The following is a 25,888-nucleotide window of genomic DNA, read 5'->3' on the forward strand; positions in this document are numbered from 1 at the left end:
TTCCAGCTCTGGTTTGTCTTTGATTCTTGAAGTGGAGGCATCAGTGAAGCTCTTCCTAGCTTCCATGAAGGTTTCCTTAGCATGCTCCAAATCAAACTTTGGTTCTTTTGTCGGAGCCTTGTGAACCCGAGTACTCTCTTTAGGCTGCTTGCCTCTGTCATCTCATATCGTAATTCCACTTCAATGCATGATATTCACATTAGGGTCTTCCTCGTGCGACTCAAACCTCATCATTTGCAGGTTCTGAGTCAGGGGAGGTTGGAGCACTCCCTTGTCGCGCAACCTTGCTATTAGTGTGGGACAATCCTCCGTTTCATGTCGAATTCGTACAATCATAGGAATAATGTCCTAGCCTTCCACAATTGTAACATATCAGCTGTCCGCAACCTCTTCCAGGTCCTCCTCCACCTAGGCCTCGTCCACGCCCCTGAAATCCGGTTCACACCATCCTCGAATTCTCGTCAAGGGGTCACGTTTCGACCTGAACTCTATAGGTAGGAGTCCTATCCTTCATCATCTCATAACTTATATAGGGGTGCTCATCATGTCTGTCAGGCCAGGAGTAACTCCAGACTTTGCAGAAAAACTGATTCATTTATTTCATTAGGTAGCTATTGTTATATACATGAATGTCACTGATCAGTTCATCTTCTTGATGACTGTTCACATTCCACATTCACCTAATCGCAGAGGATTAGGTGTCAACATCCCCCCCCTTAATCTGAAGGGATGTTGGTGAGTCCAAGCATCGTTCTGAATCTTTCAAGCTTTTCTCTTCCAAGCGCTTTGGTGAAGATGTCTGCAATTTGCTCATTTGTGGAACAATGACGCAGATGGATTGTTTTGGCCTCAACATGATGTTAGATCAGATGATATTTAGTATTGATGTGCTTTGTACGATCATGGAACTTTGGGTTCTTGGCCAACTTTATTGCAGAGGTGTTGTCAATCATGAGTGGAGTTGATTGTACTTGTTTTACCTGCAAATCTTCAAGAATTTTCCTGAGCCACATAATTTCTTTTGTTGCTTCAGCTGCTGCCACATATTCTGCTTCTGTTGTGGAATCTGCTGGAACTGATTGTTTGCGTGATCTCCAAGAGACAGCTCCTGATCCAAGACTCATAGCATATCCTGAAGTAGATACTCCAGTTTCTTTGTCTCCATCGAAGTCTGAATCAGAGTATCCAATCAAGCTGAAGTCGTCCACCTGTGTATACTTGATTCCAAGGTCTTGAGTTCCCTTCAATTACCTTAAAACTCTTTTTGCAGCAGACCAATGTCCCTCACAAGGCTTTTGCATGAACCTGGAGAGGATTCCAACAGTAAATGAAATGTCTGGTCTGGTAGTAGTGAGGTAGATGAGACTTCCTACAAGCTGTCTATACTTTGTTGCATCCTCAAATTCCTTTCCTTCAATAGATGTGAGCTTCAAGTTTTGTTCCATTGGAGTAGAAAGAGGATTGCACTCTGTCATGCCAAATCTTTTTAACAAATCTCCAATGTATTTCTTTTGAGAAAGAAATATGGATTTTGGATGTTGGGTTACTTCAATACCAAGATAGTAATGAACATAGCCCAAATCAGTCATTTCAAAACTTTTTCCTAATTCTTTCTTTATGGATGCAATATAGCTTTCATTGTTCCCTGTCATTAAAAGATCATCTACATATACCACAAGATATACAACTGTTTTGCCAACTTTCTTGACAAATAAAGTTGCATCATCAAGATCAAAATGATTGAAGTTGAGTTTCAGAAGATGCTCAGTTAGTTTTTCATACCAGGCTCGTGGTGCTTGTTTGAGGCCATACAAGGACTTCACAAGTTTGCATACTTTATGTTCATGTCCTTTCACAGCAAATCCTTCAGGCTGGGACATAAAAACTTTCTCTTTTAGATCTCCATTCAAGAATGCAGTTTTTACATCCATTTGATGGACTTTCCATCCATTCTGAGCAGCTAGTGCAAAGAGTGTCCGGATGGTGGCCCATTTTGCTGTGGGGGAAAAAGTTTCCTCATAATCGACCCCTTCCTTTTGTGCAAAACCTTTTGCCACAAGCCTAGCTTTGTGCTTGTCAAGTGAGCCATCAGCTTTGTATTTGTTCTTGTAGACCCACTTGCAGCCAATTGGTTTGGTTACAAATGGAGGATCAACTAGCTTCCAAGTGCCATTCTTTATGAGGGCATCATACTCCTTTTTCATCGCTTCTTTCCATTCATCATGAGAAGCATCTTCTTTGAAGGAAGTTGGTTCAAAATCTGTAGACAAGTTCAATTCACAATCATAAGTAACATCCATATCAACAGGTGAATTAGAGTCATCTACATCACCTCCATTTTGTCGGTTTGAATTTCTGGTTCTTGTTTTTCCAATTTCATCAGGATGAACACTTTCAAGTGTCTTTGTCAGCCACTTTGGGGGACCTTTCTGAGATGGTCCAGGTTGCTCTGTTGATTGAGTTGGGACTGAATCAAGATTGAGTCTCCCAATTCTATCAATTACATCACTTAAAGCATCATCCGTTGTTGGAGTTTTATGCAGGGGAGATTGTTCTTCAGAAGAAGATTCCACATGTTGATCTAGTATAGGAATCCCCCCTTCAAGATGTGGAATCTGATTATCAAATTCTTGAAATGATTTTGTTTTTGCGAATCTATCCAAGCGATCAAGTTGCCGCTCAACAACATTGTCAGATTCCAAAAAAATGACATCTCTAGATACAACAAACTTTTTATTTACTTCATCATAGAGGCGGTATGCTTTAGAGGTGTTTGAATACCCCAGGAAGATACACTTACGACTTCTAGCACCAAGTTTGTTTCTATGTACCTTTGGTATCAAAGCATAACAGGTGGAACCAAAGATCCTGAGATGTTTTACCGAAGGAACATGTCCATACCACAATTCATAAGGAGTCTTGTTTCTTATAGCATTAGATAGACATCTATTCTTTATATATGCAACACATAGAACATCATCACCCCAAAACATTATCTTTACATTTTTGAAGAAAAGCATGGATCATACCATATTCAAAATTGTTCTATTCATTCATTCTGCTACACCATTCTGTTGGGGATTATAAGGTACAGTTGTTTGATGTTTAATCCCATGTTGGTGAAGATAGTGTTCAAATTCATTTGATGTATATTCTTTTCCATTATCAGTGTGAATAGACCCAATATGAGATTGTGCATCATTTTCAATCCATTTTTGAAAATTCTTGAATGTTTGAAAAGCATCAGATTTGTTCTTCAATAAATAAACCCAACACATTCTGGTGTAATCATCAATAAATGTCATGATATATTTATTTCCATTTGCAGAAGGAACAGGCATTGGACCACATAAATATGAATGAATGATTTCAAGCTTCCTTTGTGCTCTTGAATGTGAATCATGAAAAGACTGTTTGCTATGCTTTCCTAGAATGCAAGCATCACATTGCTTATGTTTCCTAGGAATTGTAGGCAAACCAGCAACACCATTTTTCTTCAATAAGCGGAGACTATCATAGTTTAAATGTCCAAATCTAGCATGCCATAATAAACTTGATGGAAGTGTACCTTCTTCATGATGAGAAATATATGAGAAATGTTGTGCATGAGCAGAGGTTCCTTGCAATTTGAGAAGCCTTTCTTTTTCTATTCCCCTCATGACAAGTGAGTGGTCAGATGCTTTTCTTACCTCAAGCTTTCCATCAAACATATGAATGGAGTGACCTTGCTGGCGGATGTGGACCAAGGACAACAAGTTTCTCTTGAGCTGTGGGAGATATAGAACATGATCCAGAAGAAAGTCTGGAAGACCAGGCAGTTTAAGCCTGATTGTGCCAAGCCCTGATGGCTTGATTTTTGACTGATCTACAAAGTATACTGCTCCATCAACATTGTCAGTGAAATCTTAAAAAAAATATTTCCTATGAGTCATATGAAAGGTTGCTCCTGAATCTAGCAACCAATCATTTTTCGAAGATGCAAGTGAAGCATTAAACAAATCTTCATTTACTCCAATGTTACATTGTGCCTCTATATAGTGAGCGGATTCAAGTGCTTTACCTTTGTCTGTATCATCAGTTTTACCTTTCTGCTGGTTTCTTTTCTGCTCAATTTTGTCCCATGGTAGCTTGCATGTAGAAGCATCATGTGATCCATTTCGTTTGCAGCGAATGCAATGGAGATCTGCTTTTTCTGCTTGAGAATGTCTGCTCCCCCTGCCTCTGAAGTATCTTCCTCTTCCTCTTCGTCCACCTCTTCCTCTTGTAGAATCTTGAGCAGGATGCTTTTCTTTATGAGAAAGGCAAAGAGTCTCTTCAGAAGATTGAGGGACTGTCTTCTTTCCAAAGGCTTTCTCTCTTTCAGCAAACTTTTTCACAAGAGAGTCAAAGGTTATATCTTTAAGATTTCCATTTGCTTGTCAAGACTCAAGATAATTGGAGTAAGTAGGATAGAGTGCCTTGAGAAAAGCAATAAGAGGGATGTCCAGCTCAACCTTAGTGGATTTGATATCATGCATTATGGATTTTACTTCAGATGCAAGAGCAAGAGGATCATTATTTTTCAGTTCAAGAGTGAAGAGTTTAATCATGAGCTGAATAACTTCAAGTGCAGAATGTGAGTCATAGAGTTCTTTGAGCTTTTGTAAAGCTTCAAAGGCAGTTGAATATGATGAAATATGGCAACTTACTTCTTCATTTACAGATGCTGCGATTAATGCATATGCTTTGTTGTTCTTGTTATCCCAAATGATGAGCTCTTTGTCTGATGTAGGCTGTACTGGGTCATTGTCTCCTTCTCCGACACACACTCCCTTCCACAACTCATTGAAGATGAGGGTGTGTTTTATCATCCGGGACCATTCAGGATAGTTCTCCTTGCCAGTGAGAACTATTCCTACCATAGAGATGATTGAATGCATTCTGTAAAAAAATTACTTCTGCTGATATACAGTGAAATTGTATTCAAAAAAAATCTCTGTGGGAAATAATCAATCATTCACCGCGAGCTCTACAAAGTTGGAGCAGCAACGGTATCAATTTTAAAGTTCAGTGAAGAGACTAAAAAATCACCATAAATCCCTTTGATTCTCTAGACCTTGAAGCCAGTAAAAAAAACCTTCAGCACAACATTAAAAACTTCAGCACAACAATGTTACTAAAGTGCTGGACGACTTTTAAAAAAAAGACTTCAGCACAACATTAAAAACTTCAGCACAACAATGTTACTAAAGTGCTGGGCGGCCAAGCTCCGGGTTCAGTTTTCTTTCGGTACAATGTCTTCTCTGTCGCATCATATGGCAAGTAGCAGTCATTAGCAGACGACAATAAGGATCGACCTTGGTATCTGAGGTTTTTACAATGATCACTTCACAAAATAATTCACAATTGATACCAAATTGAAAGGTCCATGGGCATATCTAGAACACTACTAGTTTAAAAACGATGTTGCCTTCTCGATCATTGCAATAGCTGCTCCGTAAGTCGCATATTCAGGTTGGAATATATTCATCCAATTTGAGACAAAGTAACTTGTTGGAGTGACTTCTATCTGTCATTAGCCGACAGCAAAGTTGTGTTTCCCCCTCGCTTGTGTACTCTCAGAGCTTTCGCTGATAGTGGAGATGACAGAATGCCGAGTTTCTTCAATTCTCTCGCCGCCAGTATCGACCATGCAGCCAAATTCAAAGACTGGGAAATTCTGTCGGGTCGTTTGGCAATGGTGAGAAAATCTTCTTGATATTCTGATTCGAATTTTCCGTCAAGCTATTAGCATTCGCATGTTTGGATGCCCTCATGCTGTGAATTTCTCATGGATTTGCAGATTGTGTTTGCGGCAGCCATCAATGTGGAGCTATTGACGGGAAACTCTCTGTTTCACAAGATGGATATGCAAAAGATCTGCGAGTTTGGGGAAATCTGCATTGGCAAAAAATTCTATTTAAATTTCACGCCCAATCATACTAACGACAAACCTCGGGAGCTGGACTAGCATCGCCATTGAGTAGCTCCAGGACTCGGCCCCAGCAGAGAAACGCAACGACCTCTTTGTTGGAAGTGCAAAAACGCACTCAGGAGCAGCGACATGGAAACCAAACATCTATCGGGCAGGTGGACTTGAGCATGGTCCAGATAGACTAGCCTAGAGATTTGTTCCGGTAGGAAAGCACGCAGTTCTTAGATCCATATACCACCGGACTTAACCTCGCCGAGCCCAAGATTCACATGAACCTAACAGACAACAAAGAGTGAAAATGTGCAGAAACTATAACAAATAGGAGTCAGCGTTAAATCCAAGGTCTGATAAAACGCAGATTTGAAAAACGCATGTCAGGACAGGTAACCAGACAGAATATAGACAGGAAACGCATATGACAGCGTTCACACACTAGCATTCAGCATTCACACCAGGTCTCTAGATAGAGTGCGCAGACTCAGATACAATATCGAAAAACGTATACCATGTCAGGACAGAGGCAGGCAGAGGAGTTACAAGGGGCACAAAGGCTAAAAAAAGGGCTGGCTCTGATACCATGTCAGGCCAGGAGTAACTCCAGACTTTGCAGAAAAACTGATTCATTTATTTCATTAGGTAGCTATTGTTATATACATGAATGTGACTGATCAGTTCATCTTCTTGATGACTGTTCACATTCCACATTCACCCAATCGCAGAGGATTAGGTGTCAACAATGTCCAACTGGCCTATAGAAATTATAGAACAACTACTGCAAATTCTATGTGTACTTCTACAATAAATGGCAGTTATCTGTAGCATGCTTTCCTCCTATTTGACAAATCACGCATCACAACGCAAGTGCAGCACTAGGTCCTGCTTATGCCTCTGGTCTCAATGGCATTGGTCCGCCTCCCACGAGGTAATTTGCGAACATCAGGCAGTGGTCCTTGTCATGTCCCTGACCCTTGCACTTTACACACCATACTTCATCACGCACCTTTAGGCGAGCTGTCCTATCTTGTTTCAGACTCTACATCTCAAGGCACAAGTTTTTCAACTACGCATGGATCTGTTGAACTCCCAGGTTAAGATCCTGTATCAGGGCTTCATGCAGTCTCATCACGATCTCCAAGGCCTCGATTTGAGCTATTAGCCTCTTTTGTGAAAATGTGTTTCTTAGATTAGGTGTTAACAATGCTACAAACCATCCACAGTGTTGTCCATCCGTCAATGTCATGTTAGCTTCGCGAATTGTTCACTTCAATCTCTGATCCAACTCCCAAGGGGTCTTGCTGGGTACCATTGTAATTTCATTGAACCCAATGATTGACTATGCCTCTAACTTTTGTTTGCTAAATTCCTTGTTCAGTGTAGTTTGGATGTCTGCGATCCCCACATTCGGATTGTCATTAGAATGCTTAATGTACCAGGTCAGTGCGCGATCCTGCAGAACACTGACCAACGTTGCTTTCTTTATATTTTCATCCATAACTCCCTGCGCTTCCCATACAGCTTTTATCATGAACCAAAACTGGTCCAGATCTTCATTTCCTACTCCCTTGAACACTGGCAACTTTATCGCGCTTGCCATATTAACTCGCAGTGGTGGCGAAGGTGGTATGGGTGAAGATGGGGGTGAAGAAGGTGAAATTGGCGGTGGTGTGGGTGGGGGTGGTATGTGCGGAATCCTCTGCCTTATCAAATTTATTGCACTTCTTAGTGAGACCTTCACGAGCTCTTCCTCGTCCCCTCACGGAGGTGAAATCAAGGGTCTAGTTTCTAGTTATACACTACCTTCGTTTTTGTAAATTTTCCCATTTCGCGTAGCCCCAAACATCAATTTATTTGCATAACCCGCTTTTCACACAGTAGCATTTTAATCCAAGTGTTCAAAGACTTAACATACTTACATCAGGGTCCTTTGAGGAAGCATCGTTCTGCCTCACTATAGCTGACTGAAGTATCTACCACAAATTCAATAATGAATCCTCCTATAATTTGATCAAGCTAGTGATCAACAATGCGCATGATCTTATCCTCTGATGCTTCCAATCTGCGCACCAATTCTGGAGTCCACACAATAGGTCTGTCGAGCCTGCACCTTCCTTGGCTCTTTGCTAGCTTGTGATCCACTCGTATAGCTCAGTAAGGAAAGATGTGAAGAAAATTTCATGGATCTCTGTGTATAAGTAGCAGTCTAACCACTCCTCTTTTGATAGTTGTGGATTCTTATTCTCCTGCGTTGTGAACTTGTCAATCCTCCTATCCAACCAATCCTCAATTCCTTTCTTAGTTGGATTCCAGTGATACAACATCAGACATCTCTATGTAGATCTTGGTCCTAGCAACAGAACCATTTTTTGGCTTGTTGGGGCCTAACCCAGGTTTGGATTTAATTAGCCAAACAAATCCCTGTACTGCTGGCCCTTTCGGCAACAGTCTACAGAGCGCGGACTAAGGTCTCACTCGAAGTAGTATGGGGGGGTGCTGGAACCAGGTTTTTGCACCCTTGAGATGTCTAAATGTTTGATTTGATCCAACTATTAATCCCTTCGCGCAGGTTACTTCGTGCACTTCCCTAGCCTTCACACCCTGATATTTTCGTCTTCGTGCAACCCTAACCAGGGGCTGAGGGGCTTCTGCATTACTGGAGCATCATTCTGCACTATTTCCCTAAGTCACACCTAAGATATTACTTATCTTCTTACACCAGTTAGTTATCTTCGCATAAATGGATGCCTTATGTTATATTTATTCATACAACACATTCATATGAGTTTGAGCAGCAAATAAACAGTAAACTTGCAATTCATACCCAATAATACATAAAACAGGAAAAGATAAACAAAAATATGCTATTACTTCTCTTTTATTAATTCTTCCCATGGTTATAGACTCGACTTGCCCTGCGCACTCAGTTGTAGGGGTCTGCGCACTCAGTTGCGGACTACTAGGCCTCTGTGCACTCAGCTGCAGAGCCTTCTCCTACTCTACGACCCAAAGACATGATTTACACTTGACTCAATGCTTCATCAATCCCTTAGACTCATCATCCTTAGATGTTCTTTCTACACTTAGAGCCTCGCTCTATTTATACAATCCCATGGTCCGTGGACCATGGGTAGATCTTTCAAGCCGACATTACATTACAAAAACAAGGGTGGACAACCTTGTGACTCTATTATGACTTCGCGCTCTACGCCCACAAATTGCGGAGTCTTTACAATGGACTTGGTCAAAACTTGGGCTTTAAGCCCCAAAACATGCCTTGGGGGGATTCCACGCCCAACATTGAGCATTTCTTACAAATTTATATCAGATGATTTTTGAGGTGGAACCTCCTAGCATGATAGATCATGTGAAGGATACACTCTATGATATTTCATATTGGATCACTTCACCACAAGGCACATACATCAGAGTTTTCGAGTGCCAAACTACCCCTCACCTTATGCCAAGGTATGTGACCAACAAGGTGGTCTTGCAAGAGGTTTCCTACAAACTAAATACATGTTTGTCTACATAGCTCCAAAGGAAGAAGAAGTATCCTTGGCCCTCTTTTCCTTTATGGATAAGATCGTATGAGCTTAAGAGCCTTAAGTCAACTAAGGCTGAGATTGAAGAACTCAAGCTCCTTCATTTTGGTATAGTTAGCTTTCATGGATACAACCCCATAAATGTTTGTAGACAACATTATACCAAGATACATTACACCTATATGTATGTACCTATGAAAATTTCAGAAGATGAGAAGATCAAGATCTAGTATAATGCATTGATGAAGAAACGACCAGGAGATGAGGGAGGGCCCTCCCATGTTTCACAGGTACTAGATACACAAATGAAGGAGATTCAACAGGAAGTGACTGGCCCAATTGGCATAGGTGCAATAGAGGTGGGGCGATAAAGAAAGAAAAGGGAGGAAGAAAGGAAGACACAAGAAGAAGAAATTAATAAGAGGAAGAGCGCAAAAGGGAAGAAGACCAAAAATAAAAGGAGGAATAAGAGAAGTGAAAGCAAGATGACTTGCTAAAGAAGAAAGAGAATTAAAGAAGAGAAAAGTAGAGGAGTTGCAAAAGAAACAACAAGAAGAAGTCTTAAAGACACAGAGAGAAGAGGAAGAAAGGAAGAGATTAGAGGAAGAGGAACAACAAAAGTGGTTGCAGGAAGAGGAGATGAAGAATAAATAGGAAGAAGAAGTTGCACAGAAAATGGAGGAAGAACTAATGACCCATGACATAGAGGCAAAGATGGAAGAGGAGGAAGATACTGAACCAATTACAAATGATCCCAACATTCAGTTAGAAACTCGTCACAAAGGTGGCCATCTCCCATTTAGTGAGATGGGAATTGTTTCTCCACCTCATGACAGGGTCATGGATATATCGAACTTTACCTTGTCGTGTCAGCATAGAAATGGAAAGGGTTATAGCATCCAACACTAGGAGGAATCCTCAAGAAATCATCGTAGAAAATGTGGGCTTTGTGATAGTGGCACATGATTACACAAAATACTTTTTGAGTTAGAATTAAAAATTGTGAAAGGAGCTGACTACCATAAAGAAACTAGTTGGTCATCTAGTTGCAGAAAATTAAAGATTGCCTTCTACTAGTATCAGCATGGTAGAAGTATAGTTTGACATACTTGAAGAGATGAAATTGATGGAGGGACTTCCTCTATGTAACTCTTGAGTGTCTCTCATCCACAACTTTTTGAATAAATAATAATCTCTAGTGTTTGTTAAAAAAATAAAAAAATAAAAAAATAAAAATTAGTCAATTATGTGATAGACAACTCCTGGTGGAGGGGTTGAGCCACTAGTTACAGGAGTCTTGGAGCAACACTGAGTAACATGATGACAATTACTTGACTATGTTAAGAGAAATAATCTAGCACTCATGTATTTCACATGAAGTTGAATTTCATCCAATCGTAGCAGAGTTTCCATCAACAACTTCTCAGCAAGTGTTCTCATATGCTAGTACAAGTCCATAATCCAATTTTTGGTTTCTTGTGCTGTGTTGTTCCTTGTGTTTCAATTGGTTCCCCAATTTGTATCGATATGCCAAACGAAGATAAACCCATGCTCCTATGAATTTTCATTGTACACTATCTCAAATTTTTCATAAATGAGAGGGGGTACTTACTCCCAAAAAAAATTGGCTAAGTCTTTGGCTTCCACTGCAAAGAGATAATAAAGCTTCTAGGATTCCCTTCATAGGTTGAGGTTCTTTCATTCTCATGATAAAATCACTGGCACATAGCTTAGACCATAGATAGTAAACAACCTAGAGTTAAGAGATAACAATAAAGAGAATCAAAGTCGAAAGGGAGAAAACAACAAACAACTCCCCATATGAAAGCCAAGACAGAAAAGATTCACAATATACCCATAAACCATAACATCATGTGCCTCCCACACTAAGTCGAAGAACCCAAACACATTGACAATCATATCCTTGTCCATTCCACATGATTCAAAGTATACCCGTAAACCATAATATCATGTGCCTCCCACACTAAATCGAAGAACCCAAACATATTGACAATCAAATCCTTGTCCATTCCACACGGTTGAAGGCATGCCAGAGTTTTCATAAAGGTTTCATACACTAAAGTGGCCCAATGGCGAATACATTTCATAAATGTTTCCATAAATGGCTTCTGCTCCAACCATCTTTTGTCATTAACCTCCACATTCGCCATATTGTGCATGTGCTTCGGGTGGTTGTTCTTCCACATACTGAATACAAATGGAGACTATTATTGGAAGGTGAGTAGAGTGTGTGCTCCCATATTCACCCCATGGGGTAAAGTTAGTTTAAATATAGTTTCATATAAATTTATTTATTTGTTTTTAATTTTATTTTTCTTTCCAATTCACCCCATGGGATAAAATTAGTTTAAATATAGTTTCATACAAATTTATTTATTTGTTTTTTTTTTTTCCAAATTTTTAATAGATTTATGTTTAAAATATATTTATCTTAATTTCAAAGATAGAAAATAAAATAATATATAAATAAAATAAGATAATTAATTTGTGACGCGTTTCGAACCAACCAGTGTGGTTCATCGTTAGGACAAGTTGAAGAATTAGATCTAAGTTGCATGTTAAATAGTCAGAGCAGAACATCCAACGGCTATATTTTACCAGTCAACGACTATATTGAACGGGTAGGCTAGACCAGCTAACTGCCCGTCAATATAGCCGTTGAATGGTCAAATATAGCCGTTGACGGGTAGGTTAGCTGGTCTAGCCTACTCATTCAATATAGTTGTTGAGTGGTCAAATATAGCAGTTGGATGTTCTACTCTAACTATTTAACATGCAACCTAGATCTGATTCTTCAACTTGTCCTAACTATGAACCAGACTGGTTGGTTCAAAACACGTGGACAGATGAAATATCATGTGATTTACGCCGAAAAAATTCTCTTAAACTTGATATGGATCACAGAAGCCTCAATTCAACAAATAAAGAAGTAGACAACATTTTTTAAAATGATTTATTTACTAGTATTAACTTATAAATTCATTTAAATTTAACTTATTAATTTATAGATTTATTTAAATTTCAATAGGGAGGGATTAATTCTTTTGATTTATAAAATTGTATAATAAAATATTTATATTTAATTTAGATAATAAGTTTATAGGGTGTAGAATAGATGGTGATGGGTGTATTGTTGAGTTATTCCCCTGATGTGAAGGCAATTGATTAAGGGTATTGCTAATTATCTCACCAATCAATTTTCTCAACAAGATGGAGCAACATTGATTCTGGAATGGGGATTATATTGATGGAAGGTATTAATAAGCTTTCTCATTTTTTCTCAATGCCATTTTAGCTGGAGTTTACATGTAATTACAGGTTGACTATTTGTTTTAAATGTAATTATTGAATAAGTAATTTAATTATTGAAAAAACCTGGTTATCCATGTAATTAGAGGTTGCCTACTTGTTGTAAATGTAATTATTGAGTAAGTAATATAATTATTGAAAAAACCCAGTTATCTTTAACTTGTAATTATTAGTATTTTTTTTTATTAAATATATTTTAGTTCAAAAATAATATGATTTTTTTTAAATTAATATTTTTTTTTTAATTTTGTATTATAATAATAATGATTAATAAAATAATAATATAATAAAAAATTAAAATAATAAAAAATATTCATATTATAATTATAATATTATAAATAATAATATATTAAATTATTATTTAAAAAAATGTAATATTGAAATGCCTTAGCATTTTATAATAACAAGATATTAGTAATATAATAAAAATGAAATTTATAAGAAGAGTAAAATGTAAGTATTTTGTTTAGATATATTTCTTTAAGTAAAAATTGTATAATGATAAAGCACAAACATGTTTTTTAAATATATTTTATGTTAATTAAATGAATTTAAACTTAATGAGTTGAGCAAATAAGGAGATATTGATTTATATATATCTCCTTATTAAGAAAATTATATATATTGAATTAGTTTATCTAAATTTTTTTTGCGAGTATGATATTTATTTTAGTTAAGAAATTTTAGTTTTATAATAAGTTATATAAATATATGTTCTTAAATAATATCATAATGAATATATATTCATGTATGCACACATAAGTGACTCCACCATTTACTTCTACAAAATGTTTTTTACTTCTACAAAATGTTTTGGTTATGTATTTTAGTTAGGAGGTTTTAGTTCTATAATAAGATATATTAATATAGGTTTTTAAATCCATCGCTCACTTTATAATAAGTTATATAAATATAGGTTCTTAAATCCAGCACTCATGTTTGAAATATTATAATGAATATGTATGATAAATTTTTTTAATGTAATGAAAAAAATAGTAAAATATTTGTTATATTAATTAAATTATATTTGTTATTTGTTATATTTTTTATTTTATAAAATTGTTCTTTACGATTGGAATTCCTATTTTAAAAAGCTTTATGAATTTCCAAATGTCATGGATAATTTGGAAACCCTTCTCACCACGAAAAAAGTTTTCTCTTTAGAAGACATTAAGTTTGGGGTTAATCGCCTCGCTAATGGGAAAGCTAAGGACATTGAAGGTTACCAAGCGAAAATCTTAAAAATTGGAGGTCCTGTCCTCATCCCCCACATCCACAAGTTTTTCAATCAAGCAGTCAAGCAAGGGTTCCCTAAACCTTGGACTGAGAGCCTCATTATCCCTATTTTTAAAAGTGGGGATACAAATAACCCATCTAATTATCGAACAATTATGATCAACCCTCTCTTAGCCAAGTTATATGGTAGTATTTTGGAAAAGAATTTAAGCATATGGCTTGAAAGTGAAGGTAAGTGGGCTAAAGGCCAAGCAGGTTTCAGAAGGCATCACTCAACAACAGACCACCTTGTTACGCTTAGGATCATTGCGGAGGAATGTCGTAATGATAAATCCAATTTATTTTGTTGCTTTGTGGACTTTAGAAAGGCTTTCGATACGGTTCCTAGATACAACCTTTGGAATAGATTAGAAGAGCTAAAGGTTCCTCTCGAGTTGAGAGTTGCCGCTATAAGGTTATACGAGAATGTAGTTGCCAAGCTAAAGAGCAATGAGGGGTGGTCGAAAGATATTAAGTGTAACATCGGAGTTAAACAAGGTTGCCCCCTCTCCCCTACCCTATTTGGCATTTACATCGATAAGCTCGAAGGCTATTTAGAGGAAGCAGGATGTGATGGCACAATCTTAGCTGGGATAGTTTTCATCCTTCTTCTTTATGCTGACGATATTGTTCTTTTGGCAAGATGCCCATCTGATCTTGATAAGCAACTCAGGCTTCTTAAGGATTTCTGCTCTACCATGGGTATGACTGTTAACACTGACAAAACAAAAGTTATGATTATCAAATCCAAGAAGGACACTTACTCTAATTTTATGTATGACAATAATAACTTGGAGGAAGTGTATTCTTACAAGTACCTAGGAATTGATATTCATCACAAGCTCAACTAGAACCATAGCATTGAGAAAAGGATTAATGGGGGGTGGAAAGCTTATTTTGGTCTTGAAAATAATTGTAAAATAGCAAACCTCGTAATGTGGGATAAAAAGAAGTTCCTCTTTGAAACTTTAGTCACTCCTGTTATCTTATATGGCTGTGAGGTTTGGGGTTGCAGCATCCAGAGAATCATGGAGAAAGATTGAGCAAATCCAGAAGCATTTTATAACTTATAACCTGAAAATTAAAAGTAATACACCCTATCCTATTCTCCTTATAGAAGCAGGTCTTTCCCCTATTGAGAGCCTAGCTATGCTTAGGTTTCTATTGTACAAGCACAAAATCAATAACATAGACGATTATAGACTTCCTAAGCTAGCTTTAAATTCTAGCCAAAACCACCTAAGGCTCAATCGAGGGTGGCATAAAGACACAAGGGCCTGGTTAAACTATTGGGAGATCAACGAAAATGATGCATTGCAAAACATAAATAACATTAAAGATATTGTTACTTCTAAGTTCAAAGAAAAAATGTGGTGTGAGAAAGATTTAGCAGCTAAAAGAAAATTAAGTTATTATAAGAAGGTCATCAACCCCACCCTAGAAGATCAAAAGTATCTCTCTATTTTAACTAGCTCAAAGAAGAAAATTAATATAGCAAAGATTAGAACGAATTCTCATGAGCTCCATAGTGAAACAGGTCGTTGGGCAGTTCCTAAAACGCCATGGATGGAAAGGATCTGCCATATATGTGAGAATAGGAACATCGAGGATGAAAACCACTTCCTCTTAGAGTGCCTTGCGTACAACCACATTAGATCTCAGTTTCACAATCTTTGTAACAATACTGACCTTCCTAGCCTTTTACAATGTCAAAATTATAGTGAGCTCGAGAGGCTTCTCTCCAAGCTTTTTGAGCATAGGAATAAAATCTTAAATCAAAATAAATAATTTGTTTCTTTAGGTCCGATAGACCATTGTTTGGTCTCAGTGGACGTTAACCATAATCATCATCAAAACTATAAATATATATTTTTTATTTTACAAAATGAATTTATAAACTAAATAAAAAAACTAGTGGGGGTTAGAAGATGGGAAGTGTAATTTGAAATTGTATTAATTTTTTCTGTTCGTTAATACATGTTTATTTTAAAATTAAATTAAAATATTTTTTAAATAAAAATTAATATTGGCTATAATAAAAATAAAAAAATAATGATATATTTGTTTAGTTTTATTAAAAAATTAGAAAATATTAAAAATCTTGCTCTCATTATGTTTGTTTCATTAGTTGTTGATATTACAATATAGTATGTAGTACACGTCTTAAAAATATCACTCTTATTATCAATCACAATTAAAATATTTTGATGTTTGTATTAAGTAATTAATTTTATACATTGTAGAGATAGATAAAGTACGAAAAAACAAAAAAAAAAACTTGTATTTTCACTTTACAATATGTATAAAAAAATTAATACTAAATAGATGTTAAATATATTTTAATATTATAATAAGTAAGTGAAAGTTAAAAAATTCAATTACTTCTTAATAAGAAAGATATATGTATTTCATTCAATTCTTAATATAAACTTGATATGTAGTGTTTCAATAATATTATTAATAATAAACAATATAATGTGGATCATATATTCATATATATATATATATATATCTATATATATATATATATATATATATATATATATATATATAAGTGTTAGGATATTCCGACACATAGGAAATAGTTAAGTTCAACTTGGTCTAGTATAGAGTTAGGTAAAGTGTGTTTCTTTACCGTTGTACATTTTGTAACTTACAATCCGACGGTCATGATATGTAGTGATCCGAGGGTTCACTCTCTCCTCGGTATTACCGACACTTGATCCGTGGCTTGACACCCGATTGGTCCATGAGTTCTATTTAAAGCACATGGAGGGTCATTGTTCGGGTAATCCGTGCATGAGAGAAGCTTATGTAAATTTTCATTCTTTGATTAATAAATTGCCTGTAGTAGCCACGTTGGCGCAGGCCGTGGACTGTTTCCCTCTTTGAGGGTTTTAACCACGTCAAAAATACTGGTGTATTGATCTGTGATCTGGTTGTGAGCGGTGTCCTTTTGGTGTTCTTTCTGAGGAACTTACCCTGTAAATTCCTACATGGTATCAGAGCCAGGTTGAGGGCCGCATCCGTTGGTGATCCAAATCTGAAGCTGGTAGAATTGCATCCGACTGCCGTTTCCTAGATCTGTTGTTTCTGACTGCTTTCGGGCCGAGAGGACTGCTCTGTTGTGTTCAGAGCATCTGTTCCAGTGAGGAACCCCTTTCGTTTCACGCGAAAAGGTTTTCGGTAGCCCTAGCTGCGTCATTTTTAAGATCTGGAGGTATACAATCTTTATTTGCAGTTTACTGTTATTTTTTCTCTGCTTATTTCGGTTTCGGTTTATTTAGCTTTTTTTAACCGGATCTATAACTTTCATTTCTGCGTATGCTCTTTGCCCTGCGACTCTGTGTGATCTGGGCAAATCAGAAATAGAAAGGAAGGATTTTTCTCATGCGTATGCTCTTTTCCCTGCACCTTAGTGTGATCTCGGAAAATCAGAAACATTGAGAAAAATATTTAGTTTTTCGGCTAAAGCTAACTTTGAGCTGCAAGGTTCATTTTTGAAAATATCTAGTTTTTTGGCTAAAGCTAACTTCGAGCCATAAGGTTCATTTTCTTTGCATGTCCGTGTTGGGTTTTGTGTTTTGTGTTTTGTAGGGAAAAAGAGCTTTCTCAAGGCAAGCACGCAAACCAAGGCCCCCCCCGCTCTCTCTCTCTCTCTCTCTCTCTCTCTCTCTCAAATTTTTTGTATAGATCAATTGGTTCAAAGCTATTTTAAGAGAGTAGAGGTCTTGGGTTCAAGTCTCCATTTTGTGGGGGCGGATTATTTCATTCCCGCACATTCGCGCACTTTGCCGGCAACTTCAACAATTTTTTTTCAAAAAGCCATAACTTCTTCATCCGGAAGCCTTTTTCAAAGCCGTTTTTTTTAAAACAGCCTAATTTTTCGAGATCTATCCATTGGAACACTTACTTTCAGCATCTTCAGCTTCAGTTTTTTTTCAAAAATGGAAAGTCCATGCCAAGTCATTCTTGACAGCACTAACTACTTCCAATGGATATCCTACATGGAAGATTTACTTAGAAGTAAAGGTCTCTACAGAATAGCCACAGGCCAAGAGAAGAAACCAAAAGATGAAGACAAGGCTGCAAAATGGGAAAATAGACAAGATCAAGCACATGGTTTGATAGGGATGTCTATTTCTCCTGATCTTAGATTCCATATTGCAGAACTTGAAACTCCTCATGAAGCATTGGAACAAATCACTAAAGTTTTTGGGATTAAAAATGAAATTAGAGCCCATCAACTTGAAAATGAGTTGGTTACATTGGATCCTAATAATTTTTCTTGCATTGAAGATTTCTTGTCCAAATTCAAGACCGTTAGATATCTCTTGGAAGGTGTTAAGGTTAAGAAAGAAGATAGTAACCTTATTTGTTCCATCTTTACTAAGTTGGGACCAGCCTACTCTGTATTTGTTTCCACCTTCCATTCTACAAGGGAAGCTTTCATTTGTCAAGGAAAAGACTACAAGGCCCCTTCCTTTGACTCTTTTTGTGATTCTTTAATAAGAGAACAAGAAAAACTCTTACACCTTGGTCTTCTTAATCTTGGAAACTCTTCCAAGAAAGCGTTAGCCGCCCAGCAGCAACCAAATTCAAAGAATCCTAAGAAGTCATATCCTATAAAGAATGGTCCTAAACCAAACAAGGGTCCTAAGCAAACTCAGCCTCAAAATGAAAGATCATTTCAGCAAAATGATAAGACCAATAAAAACAAATGGAAGAAGACTGATAGACATTGTAACTTTTGTAATCGAGATGGCCACTTAGAATCTAAATGCTTTAAGAAGATGGAAGCCTTGGAAGCCGCAATGAAGAAACATAACATCCATGTGGAGCATTCTTCAACTTCAACTTCAACTTCATCTTCAGGAATGGCACTTTCTGCATGTCGCTGTCAATCATCTCAGTCTGGTTATGCATTAAATGTATTTTCTTCTTCTCATTCTCATGAGTGGCTCATTGATTCTGGAGCCTCTTATCACATGGCCAAAAACCAAGCCATGTTTTCTTCTTTAAATGATTGTAACACCAAAAATATATATGTTGGTGATGATAGATCTCTTAATGTTGTAGGGACTGGAACTGTTCATCTAGACAATGGTCAGTTTAATGATGTATTATGTGTTCCAACCTTATCCTGCAACCTTCTATCTGTATATCAGATAACTCATTCAGGTGAAGGTAAAATTGTTGAATTTTCACCTCATGATGTTGTAATCAAGGATCTAAGAGATCCTAAACAGATTCTAGCTACTGGTATTGCTGATGATTCCACAAGGTTGTATAAGTTTCACAACTTTGGGTCATCAAATCTTCCCTCAGTATTTGTTGCTCATAATGATGAAGTGAGCAAACTTTGGCATGAGCGATTTGGTCACTTAAACTATCGCTCCCTTCAGCATCTATGTAAAGAAAATATGGTGACAGGTCTTCCTATGGTATCTTGCAGAGATGGTGTTTGTTCCGGATGTGTACTCGGAAAACATCATCGGGACAGTTTTGAAAAACGTGCCTCTTGGCACGCCTCAGCCCCTTTACAGCTTGTGCACAGTGATTTATGTGGTCCACTTCCTGTTGCTTCATTCTCTGGCTGCAAGTATTTCTTAACTTTCATTGATGATTTCTCCAGACGCACTTGGGTATACTTCTTAAAACTCAAGAGCGAAGTATTTAACACATTTTTGGCCTTCAAAGCCTTTGTTGAAAAACAATCTGGACATCAAATTCTTAAGCTAAGAACTGATAATGGTGGAGAATATGTTAAAAACACATTCATCAACTTTTGCACCGAAAATGGAATTCAAATGCAACATACTGTTCCATACACTCCACAACAAAATGGTGTAGCTGAAAGGAAAAATCGCACCTTAAAGGAAATGGCTAATTGTATGCTGCAATCTAAAGGACTCAGTCTTAGTTTTTGGGCCGAAGCAATTAATTGTGCAAATTATATAATCAATCGCACTCCTACTAAGGTTCTAAAGAATATCACTCCAGAAGAAGCTTGGAGTTCCATATTCCAGATGAAAAGCATAAAGCTTTAGAACCTAAGAGTGAGAAATGTACTTTTGTTGGATATTCTGAAGATGTAAAAGGTTATAGACTTATTCCATTTAAGTCCAAAAATGTTATCATTAGAAGAGATGTAAAATTTGATGAAAATAAATCGGCCTGCGAGCCTAGTCCGGCGGATGTGCCACCTCTTCCTATCTCTTCTACTTTTGAAAACATTTCTTCTTCAGATGATGAAAGTGAGGATGACAATCCTCCCCCACCTTCTCAGGATCCTCAACTTCCAAGATGGGTCCGTGCTACTCGGGATGCAGCAGGTGATCTTGCTGGTGATCCTACAGATCAGCGACGTACACGTTCTCAGTTTGAAAGAGCCTCTTCTTTACTGGCTCAAGCTCCAGTAAATCATGATCCTGACACTTTTGCAGAAGCTTCAGGCCATCCACATTGGGAAGAAGCTATGAATGAAGAATATCATTCATTGTTGGCAAATGATACATGGGATCTTGTTCCTCTACCAAAGGGACGCAAACTTGTTAGATGTAAATGGGTTTACAGAACCAAGTATGGACCAGATGGGAAAGTTGATAAACATAAAGCTCGTCTTGTTGCTAAGGGCTTTTCACAGGTTGAAGGCATTGACTACACTGAAACCTTCTCCCGTGTTGCCAAAATGAACTCTATCCGCCTTGTTCTTTCCCTTGCTGCCTCTTTAAAATGGGAAGTCCATCAGATGGATGTTAAATCTGCCTTCTTGCATGGGGACTTGCATGAAGAAATCTATATGGAACAACCCATTGGCTTCATCCAAACAGACTCCAGCCTTGTATGTTGACTTAAGAAATCTCTTTATGGTCTCAAGCAAGCTCCTCGGGCTTGGTATGCCAAAATGGATAGCTTTCTTTTAGAATCTGGCTTTTCTAGGTGTTATTCTGACAATACTGTCTACACCAAGAAAGTGGGAAACTCTCTTATCATCCTTGTTCTTTATGTTGATGATCTTATTCTTACTGGTAGTGATCCCAACCTTATAAACCATGTGAAGTCCAGCCTTAAAAAGAAATTTGAAATGACAGACTTAGGACACTTACACTATTTTCTCGGTCTTCAAGTCTTGCAATCCAAGGTGGGTATTTCCCTTTCCCAGTCCAAGTATGCTTGTGATATTCTTCGTCATTTTCACATGGAAGACTGTAAGCCAACCCCTTCTCCCTTTCAGTCTGGAGTCAAACTTTCAGTCTCTTGTACTTCTCCTGAAGTTGATGCTACCTTATACCGTCAACTTGTAGGAAAACTCTTGTATTTAACCCATACTCGTCCTGACCTTTCCTTTGTTGTTGGCCTTGTTGCTCGTTTTATGCAAAACCCCCGTGAAAGTCATTGGAAAGCAGCCAAAAGAATACTTCGTTATGTTCGAGGTACAGTACAGTTTGGGATTCATTACAGTGCCAAGCAGCTCCTCTATTAGTTGGTTTCACTGATTCTGATTGGGCTGGTGACCCTGATGATCGGAAGTCTACTGCCGGTTATGTCTTTACTCTTGGTTCAGGACCTATTACATGGGCTTGTAAGAAACAAGCTGCCATTTCTCTTTCGTCAGCAGAAGCAGAGTATCGTGGTGCCGTGGAAGCTAGTAAGGAAGCCTTGTGGCTTCGTCAGATCCTATTAGAGTTTGGCTTTGAGCAGCAGCATCCAACCACACTTTGGTGTGATAATCAAAGTGCCATTCAGCTATGCAAAGATCCAGTCCAGCATCAGCGCAGCAAACACATTGAACTACACATGCACTTCATCAGAAAGCTCATTCATGACCATGTTCTTGAAGTGCAATATTGTTCAACAGATGATCAGGTTGCAGACATCTTCACAAAGGCTCTCACAGAGGCGAAGTTCACTAAACTTCGATATATGCTTGGAGTTCAGGAAGTTGTCACTAAGGGGGGATAGGCTCTAGTGCCTCCTTCCTTCTCCTATTGTGTCATATTTGTAAATCCTTCAATCCTATCCCAAGTTGTTCTTAAGGGGGGATGTTAGGATATTCCGACACATAAGAAATAGTTAAGTTCAACTTGGTCTAGTATAGAGTTAGGTATAGAGTTAGGTAAAGTGTGTTTCTTTACCGTTGTACATTTTGTAACTTACAATCCGACGGTCACGATATGTAGTGATCTGACGGTTCACTTTCTCCTCGGTATTACCGACACTTGATCCGTGGCTTGACACCCGATTGGTCCATGAGTTCTATTTAAAGCGCATGGAGGGTCATTGTTCGGGTAATCCGTGCATGAGAGAAGCTTATATAAATTTTCATTCTTTGATTAGTAAATTTCCTGTAGTAGCCACGTTGGCGCAGGCCGTGGACTGTTTCCCTCTTTGAGGGTTTTAACCACGTCAAAAATACTGGTGTATTGATCTGTGATCTGGTTGTGAGCGGTGTCCTTTTGGTGTTCTTTCTGAGGAACTTACCCTGTAAATTCCTACAAAAAGTAATATTGCCATGTATCTAAAATATATATTAGTAACAAAAAATAATTTAATTTGGATTATCCATACAATATTTGAATACTCAAGTTAAATAATAAACAATACAATGTGGATCTTAAAATATATATATATATATATATATATATATATATATATATATATATATATATATATATATATATATATATATATATAATATTGACATGTATCTAAAATATATATTAGTAACAAAAAATAGTTTAATGTGGATTACCCATACAATATTTGAATACTCAAGTTAAATAAAATATTTCAGATATATATATATATATATATATATATATATATATATAAAAGTTAAAACATTTCAAGTACTCTAGCTCTTCTACATTTTGGTTTTTTTCAGGTATTTTTTGGGTTTGTTTTAAATATAGAAAAAAACTTTTTAGAATTGCAAAGTTTTAGCTATGTAGTGTGCACAATCCAATAGATTTTCAAGAAATTGAATCCATTGATACATTTGAAAGTGCACTTTAAATAATAAAATATAGCATTATATATATATATATATATATATATATATATATATATATATATATATATATATATATATATATATATATATATATATATATATATATATATATATATATCTTATCAAGAGTGTTCAAGTCTTTTGAAGTGCAAGTATTTTTCAAGTTTTTCACTCTAAATAAGGTTTACACGTCAAATGATTTCATCCTTCTTGGCACTTGCTAGATTCATGGTTAAAATGGATCATTACTAATAAGTCGAAAAGTATCAATTATTCCACAATTATTTTTTGAACTTATTTGTATGATTATAAGCATTTTCATTTCAACATGATTACCACTTTAAAAAAAAATTATCTTGAAAATAAAATTCATAGAGTTGGCCTCAAACGTCTCTACAAATAAGATATCATGACAATATACCATAAACATCCAACTTGTTATTTTCACTTTTGTGACAATACATTTTCCTGAAATATATATTCAACAAAAACATAGAAACACAATACATCTAATTCAGAATACTTTCATTAGTCATGGAGGTCTTCACATCTAATATAAAAAATAGCACACAAAGGCTATTCCTTTATCAAAAACAGGTAACAAAATTCAAAATTCTTTAATAGATATTCCAATTTAGGTAACAAAATTCAAAATTCTTTAATAGATATTCCAATTTAGGCATAGTTTTCTGGTAACACTTCATATAGTCCTCAATCACGACAACATCATTTCCTATTAAACTCTTTTACAAAAAAATATTTTGTAATATTTAACCCATAAAACACATGCATGTCCTCTCCCTGTCTCTCTTTGAATGTCATCTCTAAGCTTCCTTTGAAATATTTGTATTCAAATATCATACCTATAAAAATAGTTATTGGTTCATTGTTAACCTAAACACTACTCATAGTAATACAATTAGTCATCTTCATTTATTCAAAAATCATAACACAATTTTCAGAGATATTAAACAATCATGTGAAAACCAACCAATCATGTATTAATGCAACATTATATAATTAACAATTCATACATGTATGTAAACACTTTGAATTTATTTCAACATATTTCTAAAGTGCTTAATGTCTTTATTCAACATTAGTGTCTCTATTCACTTAACTTTGATTGGATGGTTTGATTATATACATATCTAGAACGAAACTATGTTTCTGATCCATGATCTCCCATATGATTATTATTTAGACTTTCCAATTTTAGGGGAGACATCCAAATATATTTATAGCTCCCAATAATATTACATACAGGCTAATATTACCATATATAAGCTGTTAATGAATGAATTGATCCTATTTTGAGCTACTAAGATGTAGAAGGGGGTTTCATCAATAGGACCAAATTGCATTAGATTAGTCAGCTCTTTTTATGTATCTCTGTCACAATGGTTTGGGCATTACGCATTATAAATGGTAGAGATACGAAGAAAGATGATTACTTTTAGTTCTCCTAAAGGATTGAGCACTTCTTTTTATCCAACCATAAAGGAGGGAAAAAATGGGACCCAATAGGGGGATGAATCATTGGTCTCTATTCACTTAACTCTATCATCAAAGGTTTCTCGTTATGAACTTTCTATCTTAAAAAGTGATAAGAAATAAATAAATATAGTCCTCTTTCAGGAGGAAAGCTCCTTTTAGAATGAATAAAATGTATAATACAAGATTTGATGATCCTAAGACTAGGTCTCCTTAGTGTATATATAGGAGACAAATTGTACAATTATAATAAAATGGGACCACAAGAGCTTCTAGCCTACACAACAATATAACAATAGAAATGTAATCACTCAATGTCCAGGGATTAATAACGGGTTTTATGGTTAACATGGGGCTTATATATGACTTAACATACCCCTCCCCTTCAAAGAAGTGTTTTCCTCAACACTTGACCATCTGAGGGTCTTTTTGCATGAAAAATTCATCTTCCATGTAGCTTCTTGTACTGAGAGGTTCTTCCATTTGGTGAGTTACTCGGTAATTGCTTAATTTCTCAACTGCTTAGTCCTTTTCTCCAAGATAGTTTATGTTTCTAATATTATTTTCCCTTCTTCATTAATATCCAATATAATAGTTTGACTCAGATATTATCATTGAATACCTTCTTTAAGCAAGAAACATGGACGACTAGATGTACTGTGAAGATGGAGAAAAATCCAATTTGTAAGTCATACTTCCAATCCTCTGCAACACCTTATAGGGGCCATAATACCACGATGCTAATTTATTGTCCTCCTTTTATTTCTTGAGGGATATCTATTTACATGGTTGTAGTCTCACAAATACCTAATCCACTTCAAATTCCCTTTCACTACAATGTTAATTTGTTTGCTCTATAGTCCTATTTTGTGTCATAACCAAGTTGTCATTTAATAGTTTGAGAACCTCTTATTGGTGCCAAACCTGGTCCTCTAAACTTTGGTCCTTTATATTCCTTTTCAAGGGTGATGTGATGGATGGAGGATGATATACATAAATTTCCATAAATGGTGACATTTTTGAATAAGTATGGAAGGATGTATCATAGCACCATTCTGCCAAGGGAAACCATTTGACCCATTGTGTCTATTTATTATATGCAAAGAAATATAGATATCTCTCTAAACATTTATTCACAATCTTAGTTTTCCCATGAGATTTAGAATGGTAAGATGAGCTATGAGCCAATTGATTACCTAAAAAGGAAAATAATTTAGTCCAAAATGTTTTAGTGAAAATTGTACCTCTATCACATATAATAATCTTTGGTATTCCATGTGT

At 36.4% G+C, this 25,888-nt stretch overlaps 1 protein-coding gene and 1 pseudogene across 1 annotated transcript; both read left to right on the plus strand.

Moving 5' to 3' along the window:
* Positions 1–5,628: 5,628 nt before the first annotated feature.
* LOC149254382 (stress enhanced protein 2, chloroplastic-like) lies at positions 5,629–5,989 on the plus strand. The gene is made up of 2 exons (XM_089454765.1): positions 5,629–5,719; positions 5,822–5,989. Exons 1-2 carry the CDS (start codon positions 5,630–5,632, stop codon positions 5,987–5,989), a joined length of 258 nt encoding a protein of 85 aa, XP_089310891.1. The 5' UTR covers position 5,629.
* Positions 5,990–7,585: 1,596 nt separating this feature from the next.
* LOC149254383 (zinc finger CCCH domain-containing protein 17 pseudogene) overlaps positions 7,586–25,888 on the plus strand; it is a 38,333-nt pseudogene continuing 20,030 nt past the window's right edge.

Source organism: Pinus tabuliformis, chromosome 7 (genome assembly GCF_031772625.1).
Source record: "Pinus tabuliformis cultivar Carrire ecotype Pingquan chromosome 7, CPIR1, whole genome shotgun sequence".
NCBI classification, from domain to species: Eukaryota; Viridiplantae; Streptophyta; class Pinopsida; order Pinales; family Pinaceae; genus Pinus; species Pinus tabuliformis.

Bases quoted from the DNA above. Each gene is read 5' to 3' on its own strand.
- LOC149254382 (XM_089454765.1), top strand. From the start codon at position 5,630: ATGCCGAGTTTCTTCAATTCTCTCGCCGCCAGTATCGACCATGCAGCC. The intron at 5,720-5,821 runs GTGAGAAAATCT...ATGGATTTGCAG, and splicing joins TGTCGGGTCGTTTGGCAATG to ATTGTGTTTGCGGCAGCCAT.